Below are 13,641 nucleotides of genomic sequence, written 5' to 3' on the forward strand. Positions count from 1 at the left end.
AAACAAAGCAAAAGAACACTAAACTCCTAAATACTACAATACCAACTACAAGAGATTATTTTTATAGACTAAAAAAATAGGGTTAAAAGTTAAAACCCATAATTAAACAAATAAGCCCGTAGGTGATGACTCGGGCCGATTGCCGTTACTGTCGCGCCACACCTAGTGGTGTCGAGAAGTCTACAACCTAACACTGGTCCAGTTGCTTAGACGGTCCACTTATTTTCTGAGACTTTACAAATTGCATGGTTCCCCTTATTTCTTGATATAGAGTTAATGTGTTTCCATGGCACCACCATGGCGATATCCATTGCTTACTATCCCGAGACGGATGGTACAATACAAGTTGTGAATTTGCAAAAGCAAAGCAAAAGAACATCAAATTCCCAAATACTACAATACCAAGCAGCATTCACTTAAGCAAAGCGGAAATCATAGAAAGAGATGAGAGGTTTACAATGTAAAAACAAACTAAATTAATTAATCAAATTCAAGCCATTTAAAATAACGAATTATCTCTTCATAAACCTCAAAGCTTTCCTCAGCAAGACGATTCATTCCTCTTGACAGCCTGCAAATATTAATCAGCAGGTTAAATATATGATGATTGATGAGAGGTACACACACACATATATATTTATTTACCTTAGTTATAGATTTATGGTATTTCCTGTATTCCTTTGCACCCACATGAAGTAACCTGGTCTGTTTATCTATGAGCAGGATAAGTTTGTTAGCAAGGTTAAACCGGGTTTCGTAAAACGACGCATGTTCAGCTTCGAGCTCCCTGAGCTGGTGTTCAGCAGTAGACATCAAATAGTCTAACCTGATGTCCTTCACATCATTTCGTGGTAGACACGTATAATCATCAAAACCCGCGGTTACAAGCGGATACTTAGAAGCAAATTCACTCCTTGTCTTTACCCGTTGTTTCCTGATGAAATTAATTCCGATTAACAAAATAGATAATTAAAAAAAACCTGTAAGACGTAACCCAAACCTCGTGTTATCAGAATTCGCTGGCTGTTTGTAAGCCCCCTGAGATAGCTGAAATAACGCAGAGTACTTGGGCATGAATGTCATTCGTTGTCGAGTACATTGGCAGCTCTCATTGAAGTAATTTATCCACTCCCCTTCCAAGGCGTCAAGTTTGGTTGGAGAAGCAAAGGCGAAGCAATCTCCGATGACATTTGCACTAATCGGAGTATGGCAATACGGAAAGAAATGGCCAACACCCTCAGCTATGTTCGGGTAGCGCTGAAAGAATTCGTCACGATTCATACGAGGAGCACGGACACGACTAACTTTATCTCGGCCACTCATGTCTTTCTCATTTTCTGTGCAGAGTTGTTTGGCGTTCCCACTGCCACTGTCTGTGCGGCGGCGTTTGATGACACTGCCTGCTTCTTCATCTGCTGAAGAGGAAGGAATTACCGCGTTTTCAAGCGTGGTATCCAATTTATCAGACGAAGCAATTACGGTGGCGTTGTTATCAGCCATTGTGATCAACTTAACTTGTTTGCAGAAAGAATGTGTGATATTACTGTCAAGAATTACAATACAGCAAGACAAATCGAATGATTAAACTACTGAAAGTAAAGCAATAAGAAGGCTCACAAAGTAAGTAATGATCAGTGCTCCCCCTCAATAACAGCAACCAAGATAGCAACGGTTAACGTGATTGAAGAAAAGGAAAGGAAAGAATAGACATTCCTTGTACAATCATATACCAAATTGAAGCAATATACGTATTATTATTATACATATAAAGCCCAAACAATGCTTTAGCACAATAACCCAGATCTTCTGGTCCAAGAGAAGCTAGCCCATCTAGAGATATATGCAATATTTAGAGAATACGTGTATCTTTGACATGAATTGGGTGTATATATATTTCAACAATTACACACCCATATATAAAGCAATTATCTGTATTTATCTTTGTCTTAGACCTTGTTTCATTTCAAACTATTAGTTCTCTTTATTTCTAGAAATTATATACTTGCCTTTGGTTTCATAGAAATACAAATACTTTCCATTATAATCAAAATCATTGTATATTTTTTTGTGTTATTATTTAGCCAAAAATATTTTGTTGTTCTATTTAAAAAAAGAGAGTTTATTTATTTTTGTTGTTCTATTTTGAAACAAAGGGATACTTTATCTATTTAAGATCAACTTTGAAAGAATTTGTTATATATATATATAGATACTAGCCATTTACCCGCGTGATGCAGCGGAAGTGGTGATTTACAATAGGATACTCGTTTAGCGTTAGTTTATCAGTTATCTCGTGATATATTGTATAGAACTTAAGTTAGTTTTCTTATTCATAATATGTTGGCATTCGTTTTTCTGTTAGTTTATCAATTCTTTGGCGATATATCTTTGTTCATTTTTTTAACTGTAGATTCGGCGTGATCTATCTATGCCTTAAATGTTTTTGGAATTTTTGAAGTGACTACAAAGAAAATTTAAGGTTGTTAGATATGTTTAGCCAATTTGTTAATTATGACTAACCATGTGAAATGGTAAACTTATTTTTTTCTAAATACTTAAAAGGGTTAATGGGTCAACCCGTTTTTTATACGGATCAACCCGAACTCTTTTTAAAACCGATTAACCTGAACACCACCCCCTTTTCTAAACTTTTCGTGTAAGTCGACCAAAGACATGTTTCGTTCGTGTCATGTTCGGGTTGTGTCAAGCATTGTCGCCCCTAGTTATGACTGATGTCTTTAGCACAAATAAATACATGGGTCATGTTCGTGTTTAACAAATTGAAATCCCTAAATTCTTATCAGCCTATAGCCTGCATTCGTAAGAAGAAAAAAAAACAACCCTAGTAACCGTTGTAAGTATTAATTTTGTTGAAAACGAAAGGGAGCTGTAAATACAGGACAAATGCACCAGCTAGATCCCAAATAACTCCAATCTCAAAACAATACACCAAATAACACAAAATCACCAATATGATTAATAAAGCCAATCATTCCATAATCATTTCATTGAAGAGCAACCTGTTTACACCTTTTTACATTCAAGTAAATCTAATAATTACTTAATTAGTCTAGACAAAAACTGTAGTTATTCTCTTAGAATACTACAATTTTTCTTAATGGCATATAAGACCAAATAAGCCATGCATAATACATTGTTACCATCCTAATAACTACATCAACTTTGCTTCTATGAGTCCAGCTACCGACCCGACTAAAGCCACCGCCGATACAACCATCAGAACACCACTGAATATTTCAAGAACCACCCATTTTCGACTCCATGCTTCCGCCTTTCTTTGCACTATCTACATTTCTACTGGAAAATATATAGCCAATGGACATAGATTTAGTGCACCTAACACACCCAGAATCTCATGGAATCTTTTCAAAAACTGACTGCTGGGGAGCTTTAAATGCAAATACTGGTTGGTTGAATAGCTTTTGTTATAATCCAAAAGGATTGCATTAGTCATTGTTTACCATTATAAATGATTTGACTTTTAAGGTCAACAAGAAGATGAAGATTCCATTACTTTTGTTAAAGCCACATAAAATGTTAATTAAAACTAAAAAGCAATGGCCATGAAATAGATTCCATGTGGAATCCAATCTTAAAAGACATGGTATTGACATGATTGATAATATTCTTCTTGACAAACAAACAGTTTGACTTTTAAGGTCAAACAAAAAAAAAGTAGGAAATTCATTATTTGATAATTTATAATTTATATAGTCTTTCAAAAAAGTATTAATGAATACCCAAAATCTCAATACATAGAAAAATATGTAAAGACAATTTTGGTCAGGAAAGTTTGATAAAACCCATTTGAATTTTAGTATGAAAAGTTGTAACTTTGACCCGGAAAGTTATATAGTAAAAGACAGTTTGACTTTTTGAAGAAAATATTTATCAATAAGATCTTTGTTAAACCTGTATCAATTTCAACTTGAAAGTCATCAATTTGTCCTTAATAGTCAAAGAGTGACTTGTTTATGTGAAGTATAGAAGGTTTACTCATATTAGATGCATTATAATGCAGGCGTTAGCAAAGGCGACGTGCCAATAAGGTTCATAAAACCTGAAGCCTGTCAAGAGGTTTCCCGGTGTATCATTCCCAAATGCAGCAGCATCCAAGGTAGAAAAAACTTGTCGCAAGAATCGCTATTGCTGAAGCGTGTTTTGTAACCTTGTTTTCCGCTGGTGGTGACTTCACAGTATCCTATATTACACCAAAAAATTTATCTTACGCATGTGTATGACACAATTAAAAAGTAACTGATCTTAAACTTAACCAATGACAAATTATTAACCTGAATTTCCAAAAGAATAAGCTCATATGGATACGCGAATGCTATGTCTCCAAGTGCTTGAAAAGTTAGCCATAACTTATTAGCTACACTAACAGCCGGGTATCCTATAATGCTCCCAGCAATCTTACCATTCTCTGCGGTGTTTTCAAATGATCAGATCACACGGAATTCTTAGAGGGTGTTTGGCGTTTTCTCCACTTTTAAGTCACTTTCAAAACGCCAAACCCCTACCAAAAACCGGAGTGGGGGATAGAAACATAAAGGAGCAGAACCGAGCCCCAAACCAATAGAGAAGTAACAAAAGGACATTATGGCCGCAACAACAGACACCAAAACCATGCTATGGAAATCCAGTATTTGTGACGTTAAAATCTACACTACTCCAAACAACAACATACAAGTGTTGCCACCGTATTCGCAATCGCCATCACGCCATTCTTTATGGTAACAGTTGGCTTTCAAAATCGCCCTGAAGGATTATCGAAAACCACCAGTCATCATGAAACAATATTTGGAACCCATTAATTAGTAACCTTAATCAGTGGGTTAAACTACCTCATATAAGTCAAAGTTGTTACAACATAAGCAACCGCAGTTCCATAAAAACTCACATACTGAAGAAAACCACATATCCAGGCGTGTTTTCTGCCTGAAAAACACACTATCATAACTTAATACTTACAAACACATAGAAACTTAAATATTTGATGAAATCTTGGTACCTAGAATAACTCCCGTAAAAGACCGGTTTCTAGTCCCGGTAACCGGATCAGGAGACCTGTAACAATCAGATTAAAAAGGAACATAATGTTAGTAAAAGTTGAAGAGGTCGCAAAATGGGTGGGTCGTTTGTCAAAATGGGCCAGCTTGAGATAATCCAAAACACTTTCCATCAAGAAATGCTCGAGTTTTTTAATAAATAGTTAGCATATTAAAAATGATCATGACGTTTACATCATTTCAAAAATTAATAAAAAAACCATTTTCTAGGTCATAATACGCTTGAAATGAATTTTAACTCATTTCTCTTTTCAATGTCTTTACCCATTTGACCCATAAATCCATTTATAAGTGAACGGGTCAAAATTACCACCTCTAAAAGTAGTAATTTTATTGACTCGTATTTCATTATCTTTCTCATCGAGTCATCCTCAATGAGGATGCTTATTAAATATGATCAAGCATATAGATAAAAATTCCGAACGAAAAATTTGTCAATTTGACAAAGTATATAGATAAAAATGTAGTCATATACGGATTATCATTGTCAAACTGCTGATGAATATGGTTCTAGTTATGGTTTTTTATATCATGCATAGCAAGAAAGATGAGACCTTTAAACATAAGGTTGTGTAATTATTTGGTGGCCCCGCTTGTAGTTTCCGGTTTATGCAAATGAATGTCTTGGGAAGAAGATTGCATTTGATCTTCAGCTCTTCAAATAACTTCTTCAGCGCTAAAACCAGTTCACTTCTCCTCCTGTTCTTTTCACCAAACTCTTGAAAATTCATCATATGATTGAAAACATCGCCATTTTTATCTTGTTCACATTTTCGATCTCCTTCACGACAAAACTGTGATTCAGGTGCCAGAATTGGGGATTCTACTCCAAATACCTAATCACATATAATAATGATAGATAGCATTTGTTATATACCATGAAACAGAATGTATAAAAAATGTTTTATAACTTACTTTTCATCTTGTCTTTTAATAGCCCAATCTTCTCAATAGGTGTTGTAAAGTCAGAGAATTCGACACCATCTGACATATCTGGACTTCTATAGAAATTTCTAATGCGCTTTGTAGACAAACCCCAATTCGGATTATATTGTCATATCTCCAGAAAGCCGTCGTTAAGATATTCATCTCTTCAACTATCAACTGTCAAATAACAAATAGTCCATCAATTAAATGCAAAATATAAAAAAAAAAAAAAAAAAAAAAAAACTGAACCAGCGCCAAATGGTCATAAATCTCCTTAAATCCATATCTTCAATGTACATACATTGTAAACATATAACATTAATTAAAAATGAGTTAATCACCAACAAATGAAGCATACTTAAAGAACTTGTCGATATAAACGTTCTTACATGAAACCAGGCTGAGCAACATTTCTAAAAAGCCGCAATCGCTTCTATCTCATTAGAAATTTGCCGATCCATCAATTCGTTTGGCCTATCATACTTCAGATCCGAAAATATCTGCAGCTATTAACGGTGGTTACTTCAGTCAAAACACCTAGAAAAATAGTGTATCAAAATAATGGAAGTGATAATCATAGGACAGATGTGACCTGCTCATTGATTAGTATCAAACTCAGCCAAGCTTAACACCAACCCATCAAATTAAACCAGCAAGCTTAAACTTTTGAAATCACTAACTTAGGGTTTACCTTTCAGTCATTACAAATTCGAGAAAAACAAGCAAATAGATCCAAAATCAAAATGCAAACTCATAAATAAAGGGCTTCAAATCAAAGCCCAAATTAGTCAGAATCATGGTAAATGGTGCAATACTAAATATTTATACCTTTACAAACAAAAACCCATGAAACCGTTTCAAATTAGGGTCAGCGACCACACCAAGTATGTTGACTTAACAAATTTGATGTAATTTTCACTGAGGACTTTGGGCTTGATGCTTCTGATTGTAACAATTCCATAGAGTTTCAAATCCCTATACATCAAAAACGAAAATTAATCAACCATCAACAGAATGTAAGTTTGAAATCCCTAATTTCAAACAACAAATTGACTCGATGAACTTAGAATTGAAACTATATCCACTCGTAATCACAATAAAATAAACAATAGAAACACTAATTAAGCAACAGAGTTGGGGAAAAAAGGGGGAAATGAACCATGAAAGGTGATTCAGTTTCGACCCTTCAATCAACTGCTACACTCATCACCGATTGATATTGACTCAATTGTTACTTACATCAGCAAAGCCCTAAAAACAAAATCAAGATCAAAGCTTTGATTTTAGGTTGACAATTTCTGAATAAAAGACAAATTAGAGAAGTATGATACCTGGAATGAAGGAGAAGCCGCGATTGAAGTAGCGTAACAAGGCGGAGGGGAATAGGCGGTGGCTCACAGATCTGGTCATGAAACGGATCTGGTGATAGATATGGCAGGCATAGTTTTCTTGAGTCGCGCCGAGGGAGAGAGAGAAGGTCTGATTGTTTTGTGAGATGTTTGAGTTGTTAGAGAGAAAGGAATTGAAAAGTTGATCCGTGTGAAGTGAAGTGAACGGCTGAGGTCGCGATCCGTGTGAAAAATTAAGAGAAACGGACGGCTGAAGATAAACCAGGGTAAAGGGTAAATTATTTGTGTTTCTTGGTGTTTAAGAGTTGTACATTGTGTATTGAGGGTGTTTTCAACACATTTATGCTTAAATGGTTGTATAATGTGTTTAAAATGGTTGTACAATGGCAAATGACCATTCTTGCCCTTCCTATATGCTTATTAAAGTAGTATAGATATATATATATATATATATATATATAGGGGACCGCTAAAATGTGAAAACCACATCCAGCTGTAAGAACCATGAGAACCAATATTGTCCAATAACAAGCTGATATGTCATTTACCCACATGACTTTTCTGAAGGTTAATATGGTAATTTAACCCCTCTTTCCTTTTCAATCAGCCACCGCCCCCCCCCACCCCCCCGTCATTTCCGTTTTCCATTTTTCGATTTGTCAGGAAATAATACGAATAGCACTGTAGCATTTTAGTAATCCCAATATTTTCCTTCATTCTTTATATAAGCAAGCTCTAATTCTTGAATCACCCCACACATTCACCTTCTGGCCTTTTCTTCTCTCCCTACCACCTCCTAAAAACCTCCTTCATCAATCACCCCTTCACTGGAAAAACCCAAACCAAAAATCAAAAGACCGAGCAATGTATAATCCTCCGAGTGGCGACTTGGAAGGAGAAATCACCGGTGCCGCCGCCGGGGGTGCCGATAATCTGATCATTGGCACCCCACAACGGGGATCAGGGGCTGGGATTGATGTCGAAGGCACTCTGTTTCTAGAGCAGTTTGCTTTCTCTGGAATGCCGGCTCCTGTGGGTGTTGAGCGAGGATCAAGTTCAGGTGGTTTCCGGACTCCATTGATGACAACAAACCAGGCAACAGACATTGGTAACACATATTCCGGTCAAAACCTTAATTTGACTTTTCTTAATTTTTTTTTATTTTGGGAACTGACTTAGCATAGGTATCAAAGAAAATGAAAAGCGGGGTTGAATGATGGGGGTTAACTTTATACTGGCTCACCCTTTTATGTTAATTGTGAAAATTAGTTTTTGCATTTTTTGATGTCGGTTCACCCATAATTCAGTTTATTTTACTTTTCGATGTAAAAAAATACTTATTTGTTGTGTTTGTTATGCATTTTTTTTTGTATACAAACAGATGTTTGAGTGTGGGGGGTTGAGTATTTGGGGGGGGGGGGGGGTTAAGTTCTTTACTGCTTCGCCGTGTTGTAAATTTTGTATATTAGTTTATACATTATGACGTGGGTTCGCGCATGGTTCAGATTTTTTACTTTCAGTGTAAAAAAGTAGTTAATTGTTGGTTATCATAGTTTTTTTTTTTTTTTGAAAAATAAACACATTTTTTGTGTGTATTCTGTTTTGCTGCTGCACCCCCCACCCAATATCAGTTATTTTTATGTAGTCGGCTCTTATGTCTGAGGTATATACATTTTTTTGGTGTGTTTTGTTTCGCAGACCATGCCACAGAGTCAGAGGATGAGTGCTTTTCCTGGTTCACTCCAAATGGGACACGCTACTGGTGCCCGGCTGCTCCGGATAACCTAAAACCAAGAATTGACACCGTGTTTCAGCGATGGGAAGACGTCGCGGAGATGTATGACCTCTACGCAGATCACTGTGCGTTTTCAACTAGGCTTGGGACAATTAAGCGAAAGAAAGGAGCTATCACGCACCGTTACATTGTTTGTTCCAACCACGGGAAGCCGCATAGCCAGAATAGGAACTTCAATAGCCTTGACGAGACATCGCTGAAGATAAGGCAGGCCACTTTCCGTGTGTGTGACTGTAAAGCTTGTATACGTGTGAGGTTTGATAAGTCATCTTGCATTTGGGTCTTGTATCACTTTGAAGAGAACCATAACCATCCTATGGTCCCATTGCATAGTAGAGATCTAACGAAAAAACGCCGGAGGCTTGATTTTTTTACTAAAGAATTCATCCACCGAGCAAGTCTTAGCAAGGTCGGACCGTCGTTGGCACCTAGGCTACAAGTTAACCTTAGGGGGGGCACCACAACGTCAAAGGGACGGCTGATGACTTTCGGAACTTTGCATCAAGGGTTCGCATGTTCATTGGTGACAGGGACACACATTTGGTGATCGAGAAGATGAAAGATCGGGTCGACCACTTGCCGAACTACACTTTTAAGTACAGCATGGAAAACGGTGAAATCCGACACATGTTCTGGGCGGATGAAATTTCCAAGATCAACTATCAAGCTTTCGGCGACGTCCTCGCATTCGACGCTACTTATCAAACCAACAAGTACATTTCACAGCCTTGAAGTTTGGGTTTATATATATATATATATATATATATATTTTCATTATATATCTTTTTTCGAAAGTTTCAACTGGGTTAATCGCGTTATAACTGATTAACGTCGTACACACAGGTACAATCTGATCTTCGTTCCGTTTACTGGGGTTGACAACAACAAGCGGTGCGTCACTTTTGGAGCTGGCCTATTGTTTTGTGAGACAATTGAGGCCTACACGTGGTTGTTAAGGGCTTTCCTCGACACGCACAACAAGCAGCCCACCCTAGTGCTAACTGACCAAGACCCGGCCATGCGGCAAGCAGTGGCTGTTGTGTTTGATCGTTCACTCCATCGCCTGTGCATGTGGCACCTCATGAAGAAATTACCTGCGAAGGTGGAACTGTTGCCCCTTCACGTCTTTTTGTATTTATTTCTATACGAGATATTTTTTTGGCTGGACTCATTTATCTCCTTTTTTGTCATTTTTTTTCCTTCCAGATTACAGGAGAGGTCGTGCATAACACTGAATTCAGGGCTGCCCTTCATAAACTGGTATGGAACATTTATATTAAACCTGAGACATTCGAGAGGAGATGGGGAAGCTTCTAGAGAAGTATGGGCTCGAAGATCACGAGTGACTGAGAGACATGTACAACATAAAGGAGGTGTGGGTCCCGGCTTATTTTAGAGAAATCCCAATGTCATGTTTGATGAAGACTACATCCCGATGCGAGAGTTCGAACTCTGCGTTTAAGGTGAACTCGTCCTGGGCGAACACCCTTGTCCAATTTTTTTTTTGTTGTTATGACTCCACGTTGGAGTCCCAACGCTATAGGCAGAGGGTTGGGGACTTCAAGGCGGATGATCGCGCGCACGAGTTCAAATCTGGTTTGGCGATAGAGAAGCACTGCGCATTATTGTATTCCCCGGCCATATTCGTCGAGGTCCGCAAAGAGATCCTGAAGGGCCTTTTACACTGCTACACTACCGGGGTCGAAGAAGTCGACGGGAGAAAGGTGTATACTGTTACGCATTTGGACAAGCGTTCCGATGTCGTCAATGAATTCACGGTAATGGCCCCTCCCTCTTTTTTTCTTTTCAGTACCCTCTTTTTTATAACGTGGGTGTGTCTTCTGACATGGTGCAGGTTAAAGTCGACCCAGTCGAGGACACTACAACATGCTCCTGTAACCTTTGGTGCCATATTGGATACCTTTGCAGGCATATATTTTGCGTCTTCCGGCAAACAAAGTTGGACGAAATCCCGGCTAAGTATGTGGTTAGTCGCTGGGGACGTCACGTGTTGCCGAAGTCGGTTTTTCATGTAGAATTCAGGTATGGGGTAGACTTGTCTCCGGTTTCGTTAACCAGGAACACCCTAGTGGACTGCTTTTCTGAAGCGCTTCAGGCTGTGATGGGCGACCGGGCAGCGATGGAGGATTTCATTGAAAAAATCAAAGGCTGGACAAAAGAATTGAATGACGATCGACGCGGTAAAAGAGTCGCCGAGGCAACAGAATCACAGGTTATGGCTGATATGCTTGGCGTGGTGGTGGAAGGTGAGAATAGCACCCCCGTTTCCTGCTCCAATCCTCAAGGTGTACGCAATAAGGGACGCGGGACAAACAAACGCATGATTGGGCCGGGTGAGAGGGCAGTCCAGAACCACCAAAAGCCCCAGCGATTATGCAGAACATGCAACCGCTTTGTAACCGGGCATGACTCCCGCAACTGCCCAGAGAAACTCAAGACTGCAGAACCTTAGACCTGGGGCTGAAGGGGGCGGCGTGACGGGGGGTGCCTTTTTTTGGATCGGGGGTTCAACTTATGACTTATGTGGTGCACGGTTGGGTTGACGTGTCTTTTTTGTTGACCAGTATGGCTGTGTTTGGGCAAGGTAATAGGTTTTTGGTATATTATATCTCTAACTTTGGTACAACAATTAATGTATAAAGTAAACCCCCCCCCCTTTTGTGGTATGGTTAATAGTACTTAGTTTATGTTTTTTGTGTGTTCTCGGTTTATCATCGAACCCCCTCCTCCAAACCAAATTTACGTAAGGTTGTGTTTGATATGCATTGAAGACGTATAAAATCAGCAGCAACCAACATAATGTAGGACGTATACCTTTTTCAATGTGGCAACATAAAACCGAGAAATGTTCCCGAAAATTTACGTAAAGCGTAAAAGCTTTGGTTTTTTTATGTGAAATGTAAAAGCCTTTTTTTACGGTAAGACGTACATAGGGGTGAAGTGTAAAGCCTTTTAAAGTTACACGAAAATTTTTAAATGTAAAACTTAAACCCTGTAAGTGTTAAAAAGTTGACTGTTTACGGGAAACGTAAAAAAATTCATAATCTATAGATCGATTAAACGTGAATCTTTTTCTTTAAAACTTAATACATTTTGTGGAAAAAAAAGATAATAAAAATCAAGAATCACACTCTCTGTAAAAACAAAAAGGGAAGTGGTAGGTGTGTCCGTGTAAGTAGAGGTGTTTTGGAATTGGACAAAACATCTTTTCTAAGTTTGTCATTTAGTAAAAAATAGACATGGGCTTGGAACCACTCAATTTTTTGATTTGAAATGATTACTGCACAAAGGTCAAGGGTCATGCAAAAAAAGTCAGGAATATCTATAAGTGCATTTGGAGAAAAAGCACACCTCCTCTTGTCACCTTCCTTTGTTTGTATCTCTATATATAGCATACTGCACTAGGTTGTTTTTCATCCCAACTATAGAAAAAAAGACATTTTCTAAATCTGTCCACGCAAACCTGTCCCTCCCGGAGGTGAACTAACAAACCATAAATGTGTTACATTGTCTTACCGCGTCGTTTATTTAATTTTTTTATTTAAAAAAAATGTTTTTGTTTACCTTCTGTTCAGGCTCGTCACCAAGCCCTCCAAATCAAAATGCGAAAGCCTAAACAGTGCAAGTGTGGAGCCCTGAGCAGATGGGTTTGGTGTCTAACCCAGACACTTGTTGGCTCCCTATCCAGCGTGATGGCGGTGACTCAGGGGTGCAAGTATGGGATCGTCGCCGACTGGATATGAATTCGGACCCAGGTTTGGTTTGGTATCCCAGGCAAGCCACGGGGTCTCCCCCGACCCCCTCCCGCCCCCCGCAAACACGCTTTGGTTCGCCAGCTCCCCGGTTCGGTTCACCTTCTGCCCCCTTCAGCTCGCCGGGCCCCATTACGCCGGTTCGTGGGAACTTTGGTTCCCCGCCAGCCCGTTTTGCTTCGCCCCCTCGTGTTGGAGTTGCTTTTCGTCCTTCCCAAGGAGCTGCTTTCAGGACGCCACCGTCTGAAGGTGGAAGCGAGAGGTCAAAGGGCAAGCAGCCAATGACTCAGGTTTGGGTACCTAAGGCGACAAAAGTGGAGGTTCCTGATCCCTATCATGGTTCCAAGGATGCAACGGCTGGTTCGGATACGACATTCTTTTCGTGGGGGTCAGACTGCACTCTGATTTGGATTAGCCATTGGTGAAAATGGTTTTCAAGCGTTTCGCTTGATTCGCTGGGATGTGTAGGGCATGTGGGGTTTGGTCGCTAGGATGTTTGCGTGTCATGTGTTCCATTTCAGTGTTGTGTTTTTTTAAAACTTCGTTTGTAACCGATGTCTATTTCGTATTGTCTTGTTTTATGCATCAAAATGCAACGTATGTGTCTGTAAAATGTTTCGTTCAACGAATAAAAATGGAACGCGGTGTATGTGCTGTAATGTTTTTTTTTTTGTTTTTTTATCAATGAAAAATTTTGCGTAGAC

At 38.8% G+C, this 13,641-nt stretch overlaps 2 protein-coding genes and 1 long non-coding RNA gene across 18 annotated transcripts; 1 reads left to right on the forward strand and 2 right to left on the reverse strand.

The window, feature by feature from the left end:
- Nucleotides 1-389: 389 nt before the first annotated feature.
- On the reverse strand, nucleotides 390-1,886 carry LOC110883752. 3 transcript variants are annotated; one of them, XM_022131391.2, is made up of 4 exons: nucleotides 1,618-1,886; nucleotides 1,001-1,509; nucleotides 646-934; nucleotides 390-571 (listed from the first exon to the last, which is right to left on the reverse strand). In XM_022131391.2, exons 2-4 carry the CDS (start codon nucleotides 1,498-1,500, stop codon nucleotides 542-544), a joined length of 819 nt encoding a protein of 272 aa, XP_021987083.1. In that variant the 5' UTR covers nucleotides 1,501-1,509; nucleotides 1,618-1,886; the 3' UTR covers nucleotides 390-541. The 3 variants fall into 3 exon arrangements, with proteins under 3 accessions (XP_021987083.1, XP_021987082.1, XP_035830504.1); XM_022131390.2 differs by having other exon boundaries at nucleotides 1,001-1,514; XM_035974611.1 differs by lacking the exon at nucleotides 1,618-1,886 and having other exon boundaries at nucleotides 1,001-1,555.
- A 1,087-nt stretch (nucleotides 1,887-2,973) lies between these two features.
- Nucleotides 2,974-7,540, reverse strand: LOC110883751. 14 transcript variants are annotated; one of them, XR_004860960.1, is made up of 12 exons: nucleotides 7,352-7,540; nucleotides 7,180-7,271; nucleotides 6,849-6,995; nucleotides 6,613-6,711; nucleotides 6,410-6,520; nucleotides 6,270-6,306; nucleotides 6,009-6,197; nucleotides 5,648-5,929; nucleotides 5,036-5,091; nucleotides 4,869-4,962; nucleotides 4,314-4,782; nucleotides 2,974-4,222 (listed from the first exon to the last, which is right to left on the reverse strand). It is a non-coding gene; the product is annotated as an uncharacterized LOC110883751 (long non-coding RNA). The 14 variants fall into 14 exon arrangements; XR_004860956.1 differs by having other exon boundaries at nucleotides 6,410-6,711; XR_004860957.1 differs by having other exon boundaries at nucleotides 6,613-6,995.
- A 2,933-nt stretch (nucleotides 7,541-10,473) lies between these two features.
- On the forward strand, nucleotides 10,474-12,801 carry LOC118479643 (protein FAR1-RELATED SEQUENCE 5-like). Its single transcript, XM_035974278.1, has 3 exons — nucleotides 10,474-10,942; nucleotides 11,020-11,431; nucleotides 12,761-12,801. The coding sequence occupies exons 1-3, from the start codon at nucleotides 10,520-10,522 to the stop codon at nucleotides 12,799-12,801; spliced, it is 876 nt and encodes a 291-aa protein (XP_035830171.1). The 5' UTR covers nucleotides 10,474-10,519.
- The last annotated feature ends 840 nt before the right edge of the window (nucleotides 12,802-13,641 follow it).

Source organism: Helianthus annuus, chromosome 6 (genome assembly GCF_002127325.2).
Source record: "Helianthus annuus cultivar XRQ/B chromosome 6, HanXRQr2.0-SUNRISE, whole genome shotgun sequence".
NCBI classification, from domain to species: Eukaryota; Viridiplantae; Streptophyta; class Magnoliopsida; order Asterales; family Asteraceae; genus Helianthus; species Helianthus annuus.

Coding starts and splice junctions, on each gene's coding strand:
- LOC110883752 (XM_022131391.2), bottom strand. CDS start 1,500: ATGGCTGATAACAACGCCACCGTAATTGCTTCGTCTGATAAATTGGAT. Junction 935..1,000: donor GCGAATTCTGATAACACGAG/GTTTGGGTTACG, acceptor TAATTTCATCAG/GAAACAACGGGTAAAGACAA. Junction 572..645: donor ACCATAAATCTATAACTAAG/GTAAATAAATAT, acceptor TAATATTTGCAG/GCTGTCAAGAGGAATGAATC.
- LOC118479643 (XM_035974278.1), top strand. CDS start 10,520: ATGTACAACATAAAGGAGGTGTGGGTCCCGGCTTATTTTAGAGAAATC. Junction 10,943..11,019: donor ATGTCGTCAATGAATTCACG/GTAATGGCCCCT, acceptor GACATGGTGCAG/GTTAAAGTCGACCCAGTCGA. Junction 11,432..12,760: donor GCTTGGCGTGGTGGTGGAAG/GTGAGAATAGCA, acceptor CCTTCTGTTCAG/GCTCGTCACCAAGCCCTCCA.